Here is an 18144-nt window from a genome sequence, read left to right on the forward strand (position 1 = left end):
AATAAGCTGAAATCAAACACACACGGCTGAGTATAAGTATCGGTTACTGTGGAATACTATCGGCTCAGCACCCATGAGCCCACCTCCAGCACCAACAAGAAAAAATATGTATATTTATAATTATATGTAAAAGGAAAAAGTCGCGTCGCACAAAGGTAACGTGAAAACTATTTAATCGGACCCCTGATGCAGCGATAAGCAGACTTTTTTTCAACCGAGCCTCGCTATTTTGACCGTCCTCTGCCAGATTGTCTTCTTTGTCTCTCTCGAAAAGTCGGGCGGAACGGTGTGGTACTGGAATATTTGTAGAGTGGCTCAGAAAACGCAACAAACATGTCAAACACTCCAAGTCTGAACAGTAGTAGTAGCAATATCAGTAGCAAGCCGCCACTTACCCAGAAGCAGGACACGTACAGTAGCGACAGCAGCGAGGAAGTTCTCGAAACCGCCGAGGAGCGGAGGAGGCGCATCCTGAAGGAGCGCAGCCGACTCAACCGTCCGCAGCACAACATGTCAGGCGGAGGGGCTGTGCCCAAGCACGACATCAAGTCTCCATGCGGGGCATCTCCCAGCTGCCAGGCATCGAGCTCCGGAATGGGACGCCTGCCGGTGCCTCCCGAGAGGATCACTATGCTGGTGGACGGCGTGCGCTTCACGGTGGAGCAGTCACTGCTCACAGCACATCCCACGACAATGCTGGGCACCATGTTCGGTTCTGGCTTCCAGTTCGCGCATACCAACGAGCGCGGCGAGTACGACGTTGCCGATGGCATCTCGCACTTGGTGTTCAGAGCCATTCTTGAGTACTACAAGAGCGGCGTTATCCGCTGCCCGCCCACTGTTTCGGTACCGGAACTAAAAGAAGCCTGTGATTATCTGCTCATTCCCTTCGACGCAACCACCGTTCGCTGCCAGAACCTAAGTGAGTATACCGCGAACTGTTACTGCCAGGGCGAACCTTAGTTGTGGCTACCTCTGCTTGTCTTCCGTCTCTTTCCTTGTAACATGCCCTCTGTTATGTTTGACATAAAGGAGGCCTTCTCCACGAGCTTAGCAACGAAGGAGCGCGACAACAATTTGAACTCTTTCTTGAGGACCTAATTCTGCCTCTCATGGTGGCCTCGGCGCAGCGCGGGGATCGCGAGTGTCACGTTGTGGTGCTCCTTGAAGACGATATGGTCGAGTGGGACGAAGAGTTTCCCCCTCAAATGGGCGAGGAGTATTGTCAGAGTGAGTGGATTTCAAAAATGTGGTTGCAATTAGTATTACGGAAATGTAAGCAATACTATCATTTCCTACGCAGCTGTGCACAGCACTGCCATGCACCGATTCTTCAAGTACATCGAGAACCGCGATGTGGCCAAACAGGTTATGAAGGATCGCGGTCTAAAAAAGATACGCTGCGGCATAGAGGGATACCCCACCCACAAAGAGAAGATCCGAAGGCGGCCCGGTGGACGGGCTGAGGTCATCTATAGCTACGTGCAGCGACCTTTCATCCACATGTCCTGGGAGAAGGAGGAAGCAAAGAGTCGTCATGTTGATTTCCAGTGTGTAAAATCGAAGTCTGTAACGAATCTCGCGGAAGCAAATGCCGATCCGCCACTGGAGTTGGACGCAAGTGCGTAAGGCTCGATATGGAGAGTAACAGCTCCCTAAAGGCCAAATTCCTTTCCAGGTGGAAATCCAATCCCCCCTATAGCAGTGGCTAATCCGCATCCCAATAACGCTGAGCTGGCTGCCGGTATCGCCGTCGCACCCGCAGCTATAGGCGTGGCGGGTCCAGCCGTCGTGGTAGCCGTCGACGAGGCGGCCGGAGGCGTTGTAATGCTCAACGAGTTGGACCAGGCAGCCATCGCTGTTGCCGTTGGCATAGTTGAAGAAAATATTTAGATCAACGGGCCGATTGGTAGGCAAAAGACACTGCCAGAGCAGCACCGCGCACAGAAACACTTTACGTTTTTCATTAACATTTTTATATGTATATGTAATAAATGGAAACTTCGAACACGAAAATCCAAGCAATTGATCCACAAATATAAGTACGAGAACGTTACCAGACATTAGATGCAATCACGCTCCATCGAAGGCCTCCCGCTCGCCCTGTGGAAGTGTCGAAGTCTCCCAGTTCAGTGAGCGATCGATAGCCATTTTCCACTTTTGGTAGCGCAGGTTGCGATCAGTGGCGCTGATCGATGGCTTAATGGCATCTCGAGGGCCAGTTTTCGAGAGAGGTGCCTCCATTTGGTATCGGCTTTCAACGGCTTTGTAGGCTGCCATTGCAGCTCCCTGAAACATTTGTTAAGTTATTAAAGCATTTACTTCACAAGCTAAAGTACTAACCAGAGCTGTTGTCTCTGCGATCTTTGCCCGTAGTACTTGAATCCCTACGAGGTCGGACTGAAGCTGCAGAAACAGATTATTCACAGTCATGCCGCCGTCCACCATTAGCTTGGCCAGTGGAATCTTGCAGTCCTTGTGCATCGAATCGAGAATATCACGGACTTGAAAACAAACTGCTTCCAGGGTGGCTCGTACTATGTGCTCACTAGTGGTTTCCTCACTCAGTCCACAAATAACACCCCGAGCGTCCTGATTCCAGTAGGGGGCGTAGAGTCCATTAAAAGCTGGCACGAAGTATACGTCAAGAGAATTGTCCACGGTGCTAGCCATGGATTCTATTTGCCCCGAGTTTTGAATAAGATTCATGTTGTCCCGCAGCCAGTTGAATGCAGCACCGGCAATGGACACGCTGCCCTCAAGGGCGTAAAATGGGACTGCCTTCCGTCCTAGTTGGTAGCCAACAGTCGTTAGCAACCCGTGTGTTGAGTGAACAATTGACGGTCCTGTGTTGTAAAGCAGAAAACATCCAGTGCCATAAGTGGCTTTGGCCTGCCCTTTGGCCAGACATTGTTGACCTACTAGAGCGGCTTGTTGGTCGCCCAGAACCGATGTTATGCCTATGCCCTGCAGCACGCCCTGCGCAATTTTGCCATAGAACTCCGAGCTCGAGCAGATCTCCGGCAAAATGGTCTTCGGCAGCCCAAAAAACTTGAGCAAATTGGCGTCCCACTGAAGGGTCTCGATGTTCATGAGCATGGTGCGCGAAGCGTTGGTCACGTCCGTCTTGTGAACACCACAGTCCTTTCCGCCCGTAAGGTTATACATCAGCCAGGTGTCGATGGTACCAAACATGGCAGTTCCCTTCTCCATAGCCTGACTGACTACCGGCACGTTGTCTCGCAGCCAGCGAAGTTTCACCCCCGAAAAGTACGGAGACAGAGGAAGTCCGCACAATGGGCGCAGGTAGTTGATATTTCTGGCATTGTTCGGAATAGTCTCCAAGAGCTCCTCCACCGTGCTGGTAGTCCGATTATCCAGCCAGATAATAGCGTTGACTAGGGGTTGGCCGGAGTTTCTATCCCAGACGACCGTTGACTCGCGTTGATTTGTTATTCCAATCGTGATGATTTCCTAAAACGAGCCGAAAGCTTTGCATTTAATTTCAAATATTTCAATCGAGTCAAAACGGTCAACTCTTGAATATTTATTCTTTGGTTGTGTACACACTTGTTTGCCATTCACTGGGAAATGCCTTCAGCCAGGGGAATGGTAAAGAGAGCAGGGCAGTAAACAACAAAGTGAAAATAATTGATAACACCTTACGACGTAACCAATTCGGAAATTTTCCACAGCCGGCGGTCCGTTTCAATGTCAACTCTAGTTAATATCATAAGACGCAGCATTGTGATCGTAAACCATCAGCAGCTACGCAGGATGTCCGTCCAAGAGAGGAGGGATCAAAGTGCGACCATTGCTGTGGGTCAGATGCGCTCCACCAGCGACAAGGCGGCTAATCTTTGCCAGGTGAAAGAGCTAGTGGCTAGAGCCAAGTCCGAGAACGCCTGCATGCTCTTTCTGCCCGAGTGCTGTGACTTTGTGGGCGAGAGCCGCACCCAAACTTTGGAGCTATCTGAGGGTTTAGACGGCGAGTTAATGGCGCAGTACCGGGAATTGGCGAGATGCAACAAAATTTGGATTTCCCTGGGTGGCTTGCACGAGCGCAACGATCAAAAAATCTACAATGCGCATGTTTTGCTCAACGAGAAGGGGGAGCTGGCAGCAGTATACAGGAAGCTGCACATGTTTGATGCTACGACGAAAGAGTTTCGCCTACGCGAGTCAGACACAGTTACGCCAGGCCCGTCCCTTGAGCGTCCAGTGGGCACTCCCGTTGGTCAGCTAGGACTTCAGATTTGCTACGACCTGCGGTTTGCTGAACCGGCGGTGCTGCTCAGGAAGATGGGTGCCCATATGCTAACGTACCCAGCCGCTTTCACATACTCAACCGGTAAGGCGCACTGGGAAATCCTACTGCGTGCCAGGGCCATAGAGACTCAATGCTTTGTGGTCGCCGCGGCTCAGATGGGTTGGCACAACCAGAAGCGACAGAGTTGGGGCCACAGCATGATTGTCAGTCCCTGGGGAAAAGTACTGGCTGACTGCGGCGAGCAGGAGCTTGATATTGGCACGGCCAAAGTGGACCTTTCCGTGCTTCAATCTCTGTATCAGACCATGCCCTGCTTCGAACACCGGCGAAACGACATCTACGCTCTAACAGCCTGCAACATTCGTAGCAAAGAACCCACCCAGGATCGGCCATTTGCCACTAATATCGTGGACAAGCGCACGATTTTTTATGAATCTGAGCACTGCTTCGCATTCACCAACCTACGCTGTGTTGTTAAGGGTCACGTCCTTGTGTCCACTAAGCGAGTGACGCCGCGCCTTTGTGGCCTCGACTGTGCCGAAATGGCGGATATGTTCAACACTGTGTGTCTGGTGCAAAGAGTGCTGGAGAAGATTTACCAGACCACTTCCGCCACCGTCACTGTGCAAGATGGTGCACAGGCGGGACAAACAGTTCCACACGTACACTTCCATGTGATGCCCCGCCGTCTGGGAGACTTTGGGCACAATGACCAGATCTATGTGAAACTAGATGAACGCGCCGAGGAAAAGCCTCCTCGTACCATCGAGGAAAGGATCGAGGAGGCGCAAGTTTATCGCAAGTTTCTACTGGACACTAGCTAGCTGCTTACCCCACCCCTTTCCCTGCCATGTGATTTATGAAGAACATATTTATAATAAAGAGATTGTCGATAGCCCATTTCGGAATGGATCAGATGTGGGTAGAGATTAATCTGAAATTGACCTACCTCGACCTTCCCGCCAACGGCAATAAGTTTCTTGCAGGCTCCGGCGATGCACTCGTTGACCGTGTTCACTATGGCCATGGGATCCTGTTCGCACCATCCCTCCTTCTGGAAAATGGACTCCACTTCAATCTGATGGAAGCACACAATTTCGTCAGTGCCCGCACGAAATATTATAAATCGCGCTGAGGTGGTTCCCTCGTCAATAGCCCCAACGAATGGACCACATAGCGTGGGTGGATGCGGGGTTGTCTCGGTTGTGGGAGAGTCCATTTTTTTACTGGGTGTCCAGAGTTCACCTTTACAGTCAATAAATGCCAGTACGCTTTCTCGCGAGTTTGTTTCACACTAAATTAGTTATTGGAATCTTGTCGACATATTCGACGGAAATTATGCGATAAGAGATAAGGTGAGCGAGCCTTCTCTTTGCGAATCGTTACGATTGCGATGTGTGTAAGCTAAAAACCCGTCGGATAGTAAATATTTACTGTGAATGGGCGCGACATAACGTTTATGCACCAGTGAAGAACGCGATTTTCTCTATTGGGAACTAACCCTAAAATTGCCGTCTAAGTTATCATAAAGTGCTTAATATTTTAATAAATATATACCACAATCTATAAGTAATTATTTATCTTTTCGTTTAATGCCTGTTACTGAATTAGAAAATATATTTCATATTTATGTTATGAGCTCCGCATAATCGACCATTCACAGCGATATGGAAATATTCCGCCTATAGTGTTGGGTAACACTTTAAAGTGTGAGCGCCAGCTGGAAGGCATCAGCTGATAAAAACGCCAAGTTGGTGAGGAATAACAAAACGATTTAGTTTGTTGCCGCCAAAGAAAACTAGTATATTCGACATGCCGATTTCGGACAGCCAGAAGCAAGGGCTGCGGGAGTTACTTGTAAATGATAAGAACTTAGCCGTCCTGCTACAACTGGCAAAAGCTGCCACCAAAAATGTTTGCAAAACCGAAGACCCAGAGGGTAAGATTTTATCTCGGCATCTGCTCAATCGATAAGAGTTTTGTATTTAACTTGCAGAGGCCCTTCGTCTGATTACTGCACACATTCCTGACATTTACGTACTGCTTTCCAAGCGCGCCATAACGAAGGAGCTCCTTTTTACGTATTTAAGCAGTCGGCGCGCGGACGCAGCCACAGACTTCAGCAAGGCAGACCTCATAGCCAAGGTTATTCAGTATTGGAAGCAGGAGCATCAACCAAGCACAGAGCTTTCCGGAGACCAGAATTCCAGCTTGCTTCACAAAAAAAACGAAGAGGATTACCCCATTCACACAATTGCGCGAAAGTTCGGCGAGTGGTTCTTCGAGCGCCTCAACGCAGACACCTTCAGTCTCGTGGATTTGTGGGCCGATGCGGCGCTACATCTCACAATCATAGCCAGTGATGGAATCAATGAGTGGGAGTGCGAAACGGCTGCCGAGGTGCTATCGACTCTAACCAGCGCAAAGCAGCAGTTCGACTTTTATTTTAATCCGAACCTGACGCACGCCGGTATTCAGGGTCGAATGGATTCCTATGGGCAGTTCGTAGTGATCTGCTGCGGCACTCTGCACTCCAGTGATAGCTGCGTCGGAATCTTTGAATGTGCATTTGGACTGCTGCGGGACCCGTTTGCCGACAACAACTGGAAACCCAAAAAAGTCAAGTGCTTTCTTAAAAGTGAAGTTCAGCCTCCAGAGCTGCACTATCTGAGCTTGAGCGAAACTCTGCAGACAGCTCTAGAGCTGCCAGTACCCACTGATGACTTCAACTAACGAACTGTTATGTATTAGCGCTTCCACAAGTATAATTTTAAAAGTTAGGTACCTTACTTACTTGGACAGAATTGTAGTCGATCAATTAGCTATAGGAATGTTATAAGTAATATACTCACGGATTACAGCACGCAGTTGAAATTGGAAGGCGTAGATAAAAAAATGTTGAAAGCCCAAACTGTAAGATTAAAGAAAACAAATGCATTAAAAATGTGTGGGTTAAAAACAATGAGCTGAATCTGACAGTTAGTCGCTCAGATTAAAGCTTATATGCCTGATACTTTCTTCGACCAACCGAAGAACCCTATTCTTGCAGCGATAGTCTCTTCTAGTCTACCAACTAAACATTTTTTTTGTTTACCATTAAACAAATTAATATTGTGTGTTAAGATTAGAACTTTTAGAACATAAAATTTACACAAGAAACTATACATATTAAAAAATTGTTAATTTAATAATTTTGGTTATTGGGGATCGGTAAATCGGAGGGACATACAGCGTTCGAATCTTACGAGGTATCGTCTGCAAAATCGTGAATATAAATTATTACCAGTTCAGCCAGCCACAAGGCCAAGGAAAGCTCGTCCAAGCGGCACACTGAAATTGTAGTACACATTAATACGATTCACAGAGCAGATTGAAACTTTACTTATGTGTTTTTATAGCTATATATATGTATATATATATATATATATATATATATATATATATATTGTGTTTAGCGAATCCGTCACATGCATTTTATACAGTAGCATAAAAATATTTATATACACGCAGGAAACATTAACTGAATACCAATAATTTGTATAATTCGGTTCTCAAAACGCGCCGTAGAGCTTAAAACCACAGAACATATTTAGATCTAGTGATTTTTGGTTGAGCAGTTGTATCTAATAACAAACGATAACTAGTAACTAACGTCCGAGTTGGGGGAATTGTTGTCTTAGAATTATGCGAAATTAAATTACGTTTCATTGTTTTCGCCGGTCGATTTACATCTTCTCCTGTATGAATGGATGAACTAGTGCCTGGTTAAGAGATATCCGTTTAGCCGGGTCCAAGGCAAACATGTTCTCCAGAAGGTCTTTGAGCTGGGTGACCTTGCGGTGTTGATCGTCTGGCAAGTTTTGGTCAGCAATTAGTTCCTGCTGCAGGCTACGCGAAGGTTTGACTACTGGCATTACAACAATTTTTTCCTGTATATTAGAACAATAGTATATTAGGTTTTAGAATCTCACATTATCTCAAAAACACTTACCCTCTCGGTGAGCTTATCTATTTCATGATACAGAAAGTTGCAGCTCTGGTCAAAATGCTGCTCTCTAAACTGACCTTTTCTGATAATTCGGTTTGGTATCTTGCCTTTAACGTCCATGAAAAACTTTAGCATCTGATTATTACTCTTCCCGCTGAACAAAATCTTTCCTGTGTATAACTCATAAATTGTGCAGCCGGCAGACCAAGTGTCGATTCCGTAGTCATACGGAATTCCCAAAATGATCTCTGGTGAGCGGTAGAACCGCGATACCAGATACGGTGTTATTTCGTTGTCGCTGATTGCCGATGCAGAACCAAAATCACACAACTTAAGTATCAGATTATTTTCGTTTACCAAGATGTTGTCCGGCTTAATGTCCGCATGCAAGATGCCCGTCTTTTTTAACAATTTGAGAGCCAAGAATAGTTGCTGCGTGTAGCTACGCACTGCTTTGATGTGGAGTCCCACATTCTTGCCATACTTTTTAAGTACTTCCCGCAGATTCATTGCTAATGGCTCAAACACCATACAAAGATGCTATATTGGAAAAATAAACATTGCAATTAAGTCGACACTAAATTGTTTTGACGATGAATTACCTGCTTGTGAAAGAAGTGACGATACAATCGCAGGCAGTGGAAACGATCCTCTGGATCGGCGTCGTTCAGCTTTTTCAATATTTCTAGTTCCCGCAAGCCAGTTTTGTGCCTAATAAGTAAAAAAGGCATTATAAATAGACCTATGAAAGAAAGGAAATTCTTACATTATTTCGTTGTTCCGTATGATCTTAATGGCAACATTAGCTTGTCCCCGAGCTTGGTCTCTGCCACGCACTACGTTGCTGAAGACACCCTGGCCTGTGTATCCATTCACTAGGTAGCGATTGTCCAAAACTTCCCCGATACGAACTCGGTAATAACCCTCTGCATCGTCCCAGTTGTCTGTGAGGGCGGGATTTTCGTGTTGGTGCTTATTTTGGACGATTGTGTTGGGTGACTGGTGGGATTTGAACTCGGAATTATTAAATGTGATAAAGAATTTGAGTTTGAAATTTACAATTTTGCGACTCACATCGAAATTGGAATCCACATCTTGGTCGGCAAACATATCCCACTCGTTTCGTTTTTCCTTGACGGAGCAATTTTTTTGGCTATTCGAGTTATCCATATCTTCTTTTTGCATTTCTGAGCTAAGTGAATTCGAGCAAGGCAGGGTTGGCGTCGGCGTTCTTAAAGGCCTCTCGCGTTGGGATGACTCTTGTGAAGTACTCCGGGACTCGTACGAGACTGAGTTATGAGGAGCTGGAGATTCCTGTCCAGTGCCCAGTTTCTGATGATAGTTACAAGACAAAAACTATCAGTTTACAGCAATAATAAAATAAAACAGTTTGCCTACCTTGAGTAGCTCCTCGCGCTTCTTTCTACGTAACTCAATGATACGTTCTTCGTCATCATCTTCATCGAAAATGGCAATGTCCACATTCACCTCCTCGTCACTGCTCTCCTTCTCGAGCTTATTTTGCCCCTCGCTCAGCGAACCCTTGTACCGATCTCTGTCCCCGTTGTCAGTCCCACTGCGGGCTCCTCCGCGTCCGCTACCACGATCAAAGCCACCACGATCCCGGTCCTTTTGCCGCTCCCGCTCTCGTCGCCTGTCTGACTCAAACTTACTGCGGCTGTGCGACCGCTGATTGCGACCCGGCCGAACGTCTCGCTCCCGTGCACGACCTGGTCTCAGATCAGTGGGTGGCGGCGGCCTATCCAATCCTCGCCGATCCCGGTCCCGGCTATGGTCCCGTCTTTCCCTTTGCTTGTCTCGGTTTATTTCCTGTCGTAGGTCCTCCATGTTGCGGTTGCGGCTTCGCGGTCGAACCTGCGCCTGCTGATCTGATGCTCGGCGACGTGGGGGTGAACGGTCGCGATCCCTCGAACGACGATCCCTACGGCCACGACTTCTCGGAGCTGCTGGGAGCGGGGATGCGTGGCGCCTTCGCTTCTCGGGCGTGGGCGAGGGGGTTCGCTGGCCTCCGCTAGAATCATCCAACAATATAACATCGGATTCATTTGAGTTATGCGTGGTAGACTTTTTAATATTAGCATGTTTACTGGTTGCAGTAGCCAACGGCGCTGCAGACTTGCTGGGTTGGGGCTGCGATGCGGATGTGTCAGCTTTGAGCACTGATTTGGTGTGAGCAACAAGCTGCTGCGACTGTGTGTATGGGAGATCGCCCTTATCCTCGGCCTCGGGGTCCGACATGTAAGCGCCCAGGCGAGCCTGCAGCAGGGCTTTCTGTCGCATCAAGTCCTCCAAGTTAAGCTCGTCTTCAATAATAGAAGTAATGATAGGAGTCGCCGCATCGGCGGGGCTGAAATCAAAAAGGAAAGGTGCGAAGACCACATGAATTACAAAATCACTCCCCCATTGCGAGCCACAATACTCACACATCGCTTTCGCTGCCAGAACTGGCCACCTCCAGGACGGGCAGCATCTTATTCTGAATAGTTTTGGTGATTTCTTCAACAAGACTGCTCGGATCCGTCGGCAGCAGGGGTTTGCCGACACGGAAGTCGGCTCCGTTGCGGCTCGCCTTCTGCATGATTTCTGTGAACTTGCTACTCAGACCGCAATTTTGCGATAGCTTTGGCTTTGCGTTTTCCGGGGCGTCCGAGTCGTTTGAGGACTCGCTTGTGCGGTGGGGGCGCTTTTTTGCCTTCTTCTGCTTTTTGTGGATATGCCTGTCCTTCTCGGACTTGCCAGTCGAAGATTTTTTGTGTTTCTTGTGCTTTTTAGCCTTCTTGTGCTTGGCCCGACGCTCCTCGGTCTCGCTGTTGTTGCTGGAGTCGTAGCTATTCGGAACAAAAGCGGAGCAAATCAGGTCAATACACACATGCGGTCTGCGGGCCTAGTATAGTTAACCTACCTTTTATCGTCGGCCATTATTGAAAGTGTTTAACACTGTTAACTGCGGGTGCGCGCACAATGTGCGTTCTTAGGCTGTGCGGTAATTCTTTGCAGATAGCTGGTGAAACTTATAATTTTCTCCTTAATCGTCTTCTTCCTCTTTGTAGCTTTATTAGTGTGACTGCACGCCGGAAAAAATAAAATACATACTAAAATACCTCCTGGCTTTTAGAATTATTTCTAGTATATTTTTAAGTAATCTAGATAAAGAAAAATATATAAAATTTGATTTCCTAGTATATATAATAATGACATAAATGTAAAAAATTTACAACAAACTAAGTATATAGAAAAGAAATAAGCATTTAAAAATACTATCAAATCCTATCAATGGTAGGTGACCATTTAAAAATTTACAGCATCAGTTTTCATCTTGGCACAAGCCCGAATTGGGAATAAAAATAAATGAATTGTGAAACTACAGTTAAATATTCGTATATTTATATTTCATGACATTTTATTTAGCTGTTTTTCATTTACATGCTAGCGTTTCTAACCTAACTGGCCACAGCTACATCCACGTCGTGCTCATCCTTGTCAATGCTTAGCTCAAGCACCGTGTCTTCTTCTACGGACATGGCTTTGGAGTCCTCAGTGGAGACTGAGTGAAATTTGGGCTCTCCACGGACTCCGTCGAACTTTGTGGGAGTGCTGTTGTTGAGATCGTCGTCTTCATCGCTTACCTCCATGATCCCATTGTCGTCTAGGTCAGGCTCAGAGCGGGCATCGCAGTCGCTGGACGAGGAGGATGTTGAGGATGAGCTATTGTCCTGGTCCAGCTGCTGTTCCAGCTCGTGAATCGTGTACATCAGCAAAGTGAAGTCATTACGTCGTTTCTGAAACTTGCGCTCCATCCTGAGCTTCTTTTGCACCAAGTCGTCAATCTCCCTTTTAATGGTCTCGATGTGCCGCTGTGTTTCGCTGCGGTCCGGCTGGTCCTGGATGAGCGAGGCCAGCAGGTCGTACTCCATCTTGTTCTTGCGTATCTGCTTGGCAGTGATTAGCTCCTTTTTACTGGATTCGATTTCCGCCTTTGCCAAAACAATACTTTCTTCGTGCTGTTCCACCAACTTTGTGTAGTTCTCACGCTCGCCGGCGATCATCTGCAGAGTCTGTACATTCTTCAACGCAGTCAGCTTGCACTGGGCGAACTGGGCCATCAGGCGGTCGTACATGATGGGACTGCAGTTCGGAAAAGAGGAGACATGTCATGTACACCATGTTTTAAATACGCGTATAAAACCATTTCATACTTGCTATCCGGCGAGTCGTTTGCCCACTTTAAGAACTGCTTCAGCAAGACTACTATCCTCCGATCCTCTCCAGTTCCATCCCCGTCAATCAGCAGGCGCTGCTTTATGATTTCCTCTGGAAGATTAGTTTGAATACCTATTCCCAAATGCGAAAATAAACAAAAACAACTTACCGTCATTCATTTCCACTAATTTCTGAACAACCGCAGCGGAGTGTGGCCAAAGCTGACACTGCTCCAACATACCACGCATTACGGTCCTACTGTACTTGTTTTGTCATTTTAATTTCGTGAAAGTATTCAATTATGCCTTCCCTTTTATATCCTGCCCATAGCCAAGTGTAGTGCCAACAACTTTCAGACATCAGCGAGTCCGGTTAACTAAGTGCACTTCTTGCAGAATGTCGGAAACGTCAAGCGTCGACGTGGATGCGGACAGGAAGCGGGATGCGGAACGAGATGGCAGCAAGATTGAGGCCCTCCGCCAGCGCTCCCAACGCCTGACTGCCCGCCTCCAGCAGACGCAGAGGGATATGCAGTCCAATGCAGCCAGCAGAAGCTTACCGGCCGACAAGGTCGTTAATCCTCCGCAGGTGCAGAGGCGCTGGGCGGAGACATGGCCAGAGCCCTACCAAGTCCCATCTGCGCCGACCAACAACAGGCAGGCCATTTCTTACGGTGCACCAGGATCCGCGCCAGCGCCGATAGCCATGCCGGTGCCCTACCACGTAGCAATGTCATACCAGGCGACCATGCAGGTTCCCGCCCCCCAGCCACATTCGCATATGCATATCGTGGCCAGTCCCAGCCAGCAGGTAATGGCAAGAAAGAAGTCGAAGCGGGCGCTTCGAAATGATGTGGAGGCTCTTCAGGAGATGGTCAAACGTCTTTCACAAATCTCTCCAGATGTTAACGCGTATGCTTGCCAGCTGATACGTCAAAACGAGATCCTTTCCCAGCTAGAGTGGAGTCAGACCAGGTCAGAAGCACTGCCGCAACAGGTTGGTTACCAGCAACTACCTCAGCGCATCGACGGCGGAAATGAGATGATCCAGCAACATTTGCCTCGGCCACTTGAGGGGCGGCATCGCCACGAGTCTGAGGCCTCATCCACGAGCAATGGTAGTCATGCACAGCAGCAGCCAAAACAAGGACGAAGGCAACGAAATCGCAAGAAAAACGATGGATCGGGCAGTAATGCGACCCAATCGCAAAAAACTGAACTGAAGGCCATGCAGTCGTACATAAACAAGATTGTCCAGCATCACGTGGGCGTGGACCACCCGTTATCGGAAGACCTGATTTTCAAAGGTAACTTCTCTGACCTGGAAGCGCATGCGCAGAGGCTAGTTGCGGCGGGTTATGGGCGCATTGTTGAAGAGGAGATCCGGGTGAACCGCAAGAACAACAGACAGGCCTTCATTATCATGACCACAGACCGAGAAGCTCTCGAGCGAGATGGCATCGTACTGCTGCCTGTGGCTCGGCGCTATGCTTTCGAAGGTGACAAAGTGCGTGCATTCGTTTTAAATCCAGGTGCCCAGAGCAGTTCACAGACTGCTGAGCCCTCGACTGGTGGAATCACTGGTGGAAAGCCGTCTTTGTCTCTTGGTAAGTTTAACGGCTAATTTATAATACTGTCGACTGATGATAATATCTTATCCAGCGGATGGTGAGGAGCTTTTCGACGAAACCGAGTCCCATGACTCTGAGTCCGATGCTGAAAACGTGATCGTCATATCGTCGGACAACTGCCCCAAAGCGTTTGTCATAGCCATTACTAAGCAAACTGAGCTCCGCCAGATCGTGGGAACGATATCGTTTACGAACCCCACCAAGCTCTGTGACGACCAGCTATTCTACAAATTCCGACCGTACGATTTGCGAGTCCCCATGGTCTACGTTCCGAAGAACGCCTGTGCCGCCCACATCGGAAACAAGCAGCAAGTAGACGTGTCGGGCCTCTTATACCTGGCCCATATACTCGAGACGGATTGCAATGGGCACTGCATTGCTGAACTAATCCAGCCGGTTGGCCGGGTGGGTAATTTGGACGACGAACTTAAGGCAATTCTGTTTCATAATGGACTTCGGGATATAAAGCCATTTGAGCAACGATTTAACGACATGTATTCCCAGCCGCCACCTCCGATAAGCAAAGACGATCTGCGTCAGCGCAAGGACTTAAGAAAGGTGTGCATATTTACTATAGACCCAATGACTGCTCGCGATTTGGATGATGCCGTTTCTATTGAGAAGCTAGGCGAGAACGAGTATGAGGTTGGCGTCCACATATCCGATGTTTCCCACTACCTGTTGGAGGACAACGAACTGGATAACATAGTGAAGGAACGTTCCACGTCTATTTATTTAGCCAACGAGGTAATCCACATGCTGCCTCAGACTCTATGCATGCGCTGTTCCCTTCTTCCTGGGGAAGACAAGTTCGCCTTTTCTGTCTTCTGGCGGATGAACGGGGAGGGAACCATGCTGCAAAAGAAGCCCGAATTTTGCCGCACAGTCATCAACTCTTGCTCACAATTTGCTTATGAGCACGCTCAAAAGATCATCGACAACCCTAATGAGCGGTTTACCGAGAACGATTTCCCGACCATCCTGAATGGATTTAATTCCGATGACATCAAAAATAGGGTGCTGTGGCTACACGACATTGCGAGCTCCATCCGTAAGACACGTTTCGACAACGGCTCACTCACAATTAACAATGCCAAGCTACGCTTCGTACTCGATCCAGTAAGCGGCGAACCGCTGTCATTTGAAGTGGAGAAACAGCGAGAGGCTAACCGCTTGATAGAAGAGTTTATGCTCCTGGCCAACCAGGCAGTCGCCCGCTTTATACACGACTCCTTTCCGGATATCGCTGTACTTCGTAACCACCCTCCACCACTTACTAAGTCCCTTAAGTCCTTACGGGAAAAGCTGCTTGTTCTGGGATTTGAATTGGACTACAGCTCTTCTAAGGCGCTTCAGGAGAGCATGGTGCGCTTGTGCAATGAAGCGCCCAATCCTGTCGCAATGAATGCCTGCCTCAGTCAGCTTTTGATGAAACCAATGGCCCGGGCAACGTAAGTATCTCGTTTTTTAGATAATCACTCTTCTTACAATCTCTTCCCCCTGCAGATATTTTTGCAGCGAGGGTAAAGCGGAACCGGCCGACCTGTGGCACTACGCCTTGTCCATACCCATATACACTCACTTCACTAGCCCGATTCGTCGGTACCCTGATATATTGGTGCACCGGTAACTGTCACTTATCTTTAAAGTTCAACTATCGTATCTAACAATGCATTCATTTTAGACTTTTGGCGGCCGCACTTAAATATTGTACACCGCCTAAGCGTACGCCAGATGAGCTACACGCCCTAACGAAATTAGCCAATGAGCGCAAGTACAATGCAAAACTGGCCGGAGACGACTCTGGAAACTTGTACTTCAAACGATATGTTCACAATAAGCAGGGCATATACATGCGCGCTGTGGTCATTGAAATATTTCAGCATACCATGAACGTGGTTACTCTCGAGTCGGGCCACGTTATAGGCATTAACTACAAAATGCAAAAGGTCCTCGTAGACACGCACGGCGCTCCCAATTACATTCTCATTACCGAGCGCAACTCAAAGCAGTCACCTCGGAAGCTGCAGCTGCTTTCTTTGGTCCCCATTTGTCTGATCATTTGGGACAATAAGCTAACTGGATTTCTAAGGATGGAAGAACAAATTCAGACGAAAAAGGAGCAGACCAGCGGATGTAATTCTTCCCGCAGGAACAAGCCAAAGCAACAGCATCATCAACAACAGCAACAGCAGCGTATTTTTTCAATGAGCCAAAACAGTTTATAACTTTACACACAGATGGGACCTCAGTTTTGTTAAAAAGAATCCCTCTGTTTCAGCGTCGTTCTTTGAAGGTTTTTTACAAAATCGAAATATGCTGAAATTTTGCTCTTTTGAACCTTATTGTGTGTCCAAGCTTTATGCTTGGCAAAAATTGACTCTGTGATGCTTACTATTTCGGTTTGCATATCATAATAAGCTTTGTAAAAATATGTGTACATATGCGCTATGTAAAATCAAATCTTCACTACAGCCTAACAATAAAGCCTAGTTAACCGAATATGTATGCTAATTTTTAATGATTGTGGATTTACGGGAATGCCCAATGATGCCCTATTTGGATCACGCTGACCAATGTTAATCGAAAATAAAGGTCAGTTGGGGTCAAAAGCGATAACGTTAACGGTGAAAGTTGTTTAGCATCAGGTTTATAAATTCATTTGCAGTCGACGCAGAAGCAGTGACACCATCTGAAATGGCTTCGATTGCAGCTGACGGGTTCTTTTTAGGTATCGTGCTGCTTTTGATTGGAACTATCCACGGTTTTCCCTCATTCGATAATACAGGGCAACTTCAGCCGAGGTTCCAATGCTTGCAATCCTGCTTAACTACTTCTGAGTACAATCCTGTCTGCAGTAGTGATATGGTGAGCTACGACAATGAGAGCAAATTGAACTGCGCCATCCAGTGCGGGTTAGGTAAGTTAACGCAAGCCTCTAGGTCGTATCGTTGTATAACTACTTCCACTTTTCATGCAGATATCCGACTTGCATACACGGGAAAATGCCGAAGACCACCAAGAGAATCATTACCGCGTCTGCCCAGTACTATGAGCGAATGAACAAAATCGAAAAGCGATTTAAGATCCAATTAAAATGTATGTTACTCCATTTTGGTCGCTCTCTTTCGGACTCTGAATTATCGAACGTATGAAACACTTCAAGTCTTAAACCTCTTAGATCTCTATGAGTACCGGGTATAACCCGTAAAGTCAAAGCTTGATGACGTACACAAGCTGCACATATGTATGTACGAGAATCATTAATCAGGTATAATTCGAAATAAATTTAAACACCCAATCGGCTGGGCAACCGGCCTATAAATAGGCGTCACTGGGTTTTCGGGATCTCAGAAGTGTCTCGTATTCCAAGCGAAGCGGAAGCAACAAGTCTCCCGAGATGGATTGGATCCACATATTCGGTAGATGTCGTGACGCCCAGAGATCAGCAATATGAGCTTAAACTCTAGTTCCAGGTCTTGCTCTGCTATTGATTGGGATGGTGCATTGCCACCCGCAGTTTGATAACAGAAATCCCTGGTTGCGGCCCCAGCCACCATTTCAACCTCCGACGCCTTCTGATGCAGGCAGCACCACCCCGGCGAACACTGTTCAAGCAACCACCCAGTCGCCGCGCTACTTCGCCTGCTTCCATTCGTGCCCGGCCACCAGCGAGTACAATCCAATCTGCGGCAGTGATAACGTGAACTACTACAATGAAAACAAGTTCAACTGCGCCTTGAACTGCGGCTTAGGTGAGTACATGGACTGCCTGCCTCCCGGAATTCCTTTCTAAAACGACGTATGCACTGACGCATGCCTTCTTCATTACAGACATCCGGAAGGTGCACGAGGGTATTTGTTAGACTCAGTTGAGATCACTTGACTTCAGTTCTTTTCTTCTTCTGAATGTAAATACGATCGTATTGCAAATACTCTATTCGACGTCTGATCGATGACATCATAAAATCAAATATAAATACACATGTACATACATAAATCTTGGCGCTGTTACTGGTATATGGTCGGTGTATG

The 18144-nt window shown here is 47.4% G+C and overlaps 8 protein-coding genes across 15 annotated transcripts; 5 read left to right on the plus strand and 3 right to left on the minus strand.

Annotated features, from left to right (window-relative positions):
* Nucleotides 1–7: 7 nt before the first annotated feature.
* On the plus strand, nucleotides 8–2016 carry LOC6532192 (BTB/POZ domain-containing protein 10). 3 transcript variants are annotated; one of them, XM_015193726.3, is made up of 5 exons: nucleotides 8–155; nucleotides 248–922; nucleotides 1036–1230; nucleotides 1304–1621; nucleotides 1679–2016. In XM_015193726.3, exons 2-5 carry the CDS (start codon nucleotides 334–336, stop codon nucleotides 1891–1893), a joined length of 1317 nt encoding a protein of 438 aa, XP_015049212.1. In that variant the 5' UTR covers nucleotides 8–155; nucleotides 248–333; the 3' UTR covers nucleotides 1894–2016. The 3 variants fall into 3 exon arrangements, with proteins under 3 accessions (XP_015049212.1, XP_015049211.1, XP_002092966.1); XM_015193725.3 differs by having other exon boundaries at nucleotides 9–155; nucleotides 1033–1230; XM_002092930.4 differs by having other exon boundaries at nucleotides 108–922; nucleotides 1033–1230.
* On the minus strand, nucleotides 1960–5655 carry LOC6532193 (glycerol kinase). The gene is made up of 3 exons (XM_002092931.3): nucleotides 5220–5655; nucleotides 2344–3474; nucleotides 1960–2289 (listed from the first exon to the last, which is right to left on the minus strand). Exons 1-3 carry the CDS (start codon nucleotides 5487–5489, stop codon nucleotides 2074–2076), a joined length of 1617 nt encoding a protein of 538 aa, XP_002092967.1. The 5' UTR covers nucleotides 5490–5655; the 3' UTR covers nucleotides 1960–2073.
* Nucleotides 3515–5170, plus strand: LOC6532194 (nitrilase and fragile histidine triad fusion protein NitFhit). Its single transcript, XM_002092932.4, has 2 exons — nucleotides 3515–3612; nucleotides 3696–5170. The coding sequence occupies exon 2, from the start codon at nucleotides 3712–3714 to the stop codon at nucleotides 5092–5094; it is 1383 nt and encodes a 460-aa protein (XP_002092968.2). The 5' UTR covers nucleotides 3515–3612; nucleotides 3696–3711; the 3' UTR covers nucleotides 5095–5170.
* Nucleotides 5656–6021: 366 nt separating the features above from the next.
* Nucleotides 6022–11344, minus strand: LOC6532196 (serine/threonine-protein kinase PRP4 homolog). Of its 4 annotated transcripts, none has more exons than XM_043207003.1 (10): nucleotides 11182–11344; nucleotides 10703–11107; nucleotides 9657–10626; nucleotides 9318–9590; nucleotides 9025–9257; nucleotides 8861–8969; nucleotides 8262–8798; nucleotides 7972–8199; nucleotides 7554–7600; nucleotides 6022–7181 (listed from the first exon to the last, which is right to left on the minus strand). In XM_043207003.1, exons 1-8 carry the CDS (start codon nucleotides 11196–11198, stop codon nucleotides 7996–7998), a joined length of 2748 nt encoding a protein of 915 aa, XP_043062938.1. In that variant the 5' UTR covers nucleotides 11199–11344; the 3' UTR covers nucleotides 6022–7181; nucleotides 7554–7600; nucleotides 7972–7995. The 4 variants fall into 4 exon arrangements, with proteins under 4 accessions (XP_043062938.1, XP_002092970.1, XP_039229555.1 ...); XM_002092934.4 differs by having other exon boundaries at nucleotides 9333–9590; nucleotides 11182–11343; XM_039373621.1 differs by lacking the exon at nucleotides 7554–7600.
* Nucleotides 6075–7128, plus strand: LOC6532195 (uncharacterized protein C3orf38 homolog). Its single transcript, XM_002092933.4, has 2 exons — nucleotides 6075–6209; nucleotides 6267–7128. Exons 1-2 carry the CDS (start codon nucleotides 6083–6085, stop codon nucleotides 7001–7003), a joined length of 864 nt encoding a protein of 287 aa, XP_002092969.1. The 5' UTR covers nucleotides 6075–6082; the 3' UTR covers nucleotides 7004–7128.
* Nucleotides 11345–11661: 317 nt separating the features above from the next.
* On the minus strand, nucleotides 11662–12782 carry LOC6532197 (THO complex protein 7). Its single transcript, XM_002092935.4, has 3 exons — nucleotides 12649–12782; nucleotides 12476–12590; nucleotides 11662–12404 (listed from the first exon to the last, which is right to left on the minus strand). The coding sequence occupies exons 1-3, from the start codon at nucleotides 12725–12727 to the stop codon at nucleotides 11720–11722; spliced, it is 879 nt and encodes a 292-aa protein (XP_002092971.2). The 5' UTR covers nucleotides 12728–12782; the 3' UTR covers nucleotides 11662–11719.
* LOC6532198 (DIS3-like exonuclease 2) lies at nucleotides 12707–16611 on the plus strand. Its single transcript, XM_002092936.3, has 5 exons — nucleotides 12707–12815; nucleotides 12875–14085; nucleotides 14141–15560; nucleotides 15616–15735; nucleotides 15794–16611. The coding sequence occupies exons 1-5, from the start codon at nucleotides 12781–12783 to the stop codon at nucleotides 16335–16337; spliced, it is 3330 nt and encodes a 1109-aa protein (XP_002092972.2). The 5' UTR covers nucleotides 12707–12780; the 3' UTR covers nucleotides 16338–16611.
* Nucleotides 16612–17427: 816 nt separating this feature from the next.
* LOC6532200 lies at nucleotides 17428–18109 on the plus strand. Of its 3 annotated transcripts, XM_002092938.3 has the most exons (3): nucleotides 17452–17531; nucleotides 17580–17864; nucleotides 17944–18109. In XM_002092938.3, the coding sequence occupies exons 1-3, from the start codon at nucleotides 17510–17512 to the stop codon at nucleotides 17973–17975; spliced, it is 339 nt and encodes a 112-aa protein (XP_002092974.1). In that variant the 5' UTR covers nucleotides 17452–17509; the 3' UTR covers nucleotides 17976–18109. The 3 variants fall into 3 exon arrangements, with proteins under 3 accessions (XP_015049216.1, XP_015049215.1, XP_002092974.1); XM_015193730.2 differs by lacking the exon at nucleotides 17944–18109 and having other exon boundaries at nucleotides 17428–17531; nucleotides 17586–17937; XM_015193729.2 differs by lacking the exon at nucleotides 17944–18109 and having other exon boundaries at nucleotides 17449–17531; nucleotides 17580–17937.
* The last annotated feature ends 35 nt before the right edge of the window (nucleotides 18110–18144 follow it).

The sequence above is a fragment of the Drosophila yakuba genome, chromosome 3L (genome assembly GCF_016746365.2).
Source record: "Drosophila yakuba strain Tai18E2 chromosome 3L, Prin_Dyak_Tai18E2_2.1, whole genome shotgun sequence".
Taxonomy (NCBI): domain Eukaryota; kingdom Metazoa; phylum Arthropoda; class Insecta; order Diptera; family Drosophilidae; genus Drosophila; species Drosophila yakuba.

What these genes read in the sequence shown, in the direction of transcription:
- LOC6532192 (XM_015193725.3), top strand. Translation starts at nt 334, where the DNA reads ATGTCAAACACTCCAAGTCTGAACAGTAGTAGTAGCAATATCAGTAGC. An exon ending in CGTTCGCTGCCAGAACCTAA is followed by an intron (nt 923 to 1,032) that starts GTGAGTATACCG and finishes TTTGACATAAAG; the next exon opens with GAGGCCTTCTCCACGAGCTT. An exon ending in GCCACTGGAGTTGGACGCAA is followed by an intron (nt 1,622 to 1,678) that starts GTGCGTAAGGCT and finishes ATTCCTTTCCAG; the next exon opens with GTGGAAATCCAATCCCCCCT.
- LOC6532194 (XM_002092932.4), top strand. Translation starts at nt 3,712, where the DNA reads ATGTCAACTCTAGTTAATATCATAAGACGCAGCATTGTGATCGTAAAC.
- LOC6532193 (XM_002092931.3), bottom strand. Translation starts at nt 5,489, where the DNA reads ATGGACTCTCCCACAACCGAGACAACCCCGCATCCACCCACGCTATGT. An exon ending in CCGTTGGCGGGAAGGTCGAG is followed by an intron (nt 3,475 to 5,219) that starts GTAGGTCAATTT and finishes GGCTCGTTTTAG; the next exon opens with GAAATCATCACGATTGGAAT. An exon ending in TCGCAGAGACAACAGCTCTG is followed by an intron (nt 2,290 to 2,343) that starts GTTAGTACTTTA and finishes CAAATGTTTCAG; the next exon opens with GGAGCTGCAATGGCAGCCTA.
- LOC6532195 (XM_002092933.4), top strand. Translation starts at nt 6,083, where the DNA reads ATGCCGATTTCGGACAGCCAGAAGCAAGGGCTGCGGGAGTTACTTGTA. An exon ending in CAAAACCGAAGACCCAGAGG is followed by an intron (nt 6,210 to 6,266) that starts GTAAGATTTTAT and finishes TTTAACTTGCAG; the next exon opens with AGGCCCTTCGTCTGATTACT.
- LOC6532196 (XM_039373621.1), bottom strand. An exon ending in TCGATGTGAGTCGCAAAATT is followed by an intron (nt 9,258 to 9,317) that starts GTAAATTTCAAA and finishes AAATCCCACCAG; the next exon opens with TCACCCAACACAATCGTCCA. An exon ending in TAGATAAGCTCACCGAGAGG is followed by an intron (nt 8,200 to 8,261) that starts GTAAGTGTTTTT and finishes TCTAATATACAG; the next exon opens with GAAAAAATTGTTGTAATGCC.
- LOC6532197 (XM_002092935.4), bottom strand. Translation starts at nt 12,727, where the DNA reads ATGCGTGGTATGTTGGAGCAGTGTCAGCTTTGGCCACACTCCGCTGCG. An exon ending in ATTAGTGGAAATGAATGACG is followed by an intron (nt 12,591 to 12,648) that starts GTAAGTTGTTTT and finishes CTAATCTTCCAG; the next exon opens with AGGAAATCATAAAGCAGCGC. An exon ending in AACGACTCGCCGGATAGCAA is followed by an intron (nt 12,405 to 12,475) that starts GTATGAAATGGT and finishes TCCGAACTGCAG; the next exon opens with TCCCATCATGTACGACCGCC.
- LOC6532198 (XM_002092936.3), top strand. Translation starts at nt 12,781, where the DNA reads ATGCCTTCCCTTTTATATCCTGCCCATAGCCAAGT. An exon ending in AAAGCCGTCTTTGTCTCTTG is followed by an intron (nt 14,086 to 14,140) that starts GTAAGTTTAACG and finishes TATCTTATCCAG; the next exon opens with CGGATGGTGAGGAGCTTTTC. An exon ending in CCTGATATATTGGTGCACCG is followed by an intron (nt 15,736 to 15,793) that starts GTAACTGTCACT and finishes CATTCATTTTAG; the next exon opens with ACTTTTGGCGGCCGCACTTA.
- LOC6532200 (XM_015193729.2), top strand. Translation starts at nt 17,510, where the DNA reads ATGGATTGGATCCACATATTCG. An exon ending in GGATTGGATCCACATATTCG is followed by an intron (nt 17,532 to 17,579) that starts GTAGATGTCGTG and finishes CTTAAACTCTAG; the next exon opens with TTCCAGGTCTTGCTCTGCTA.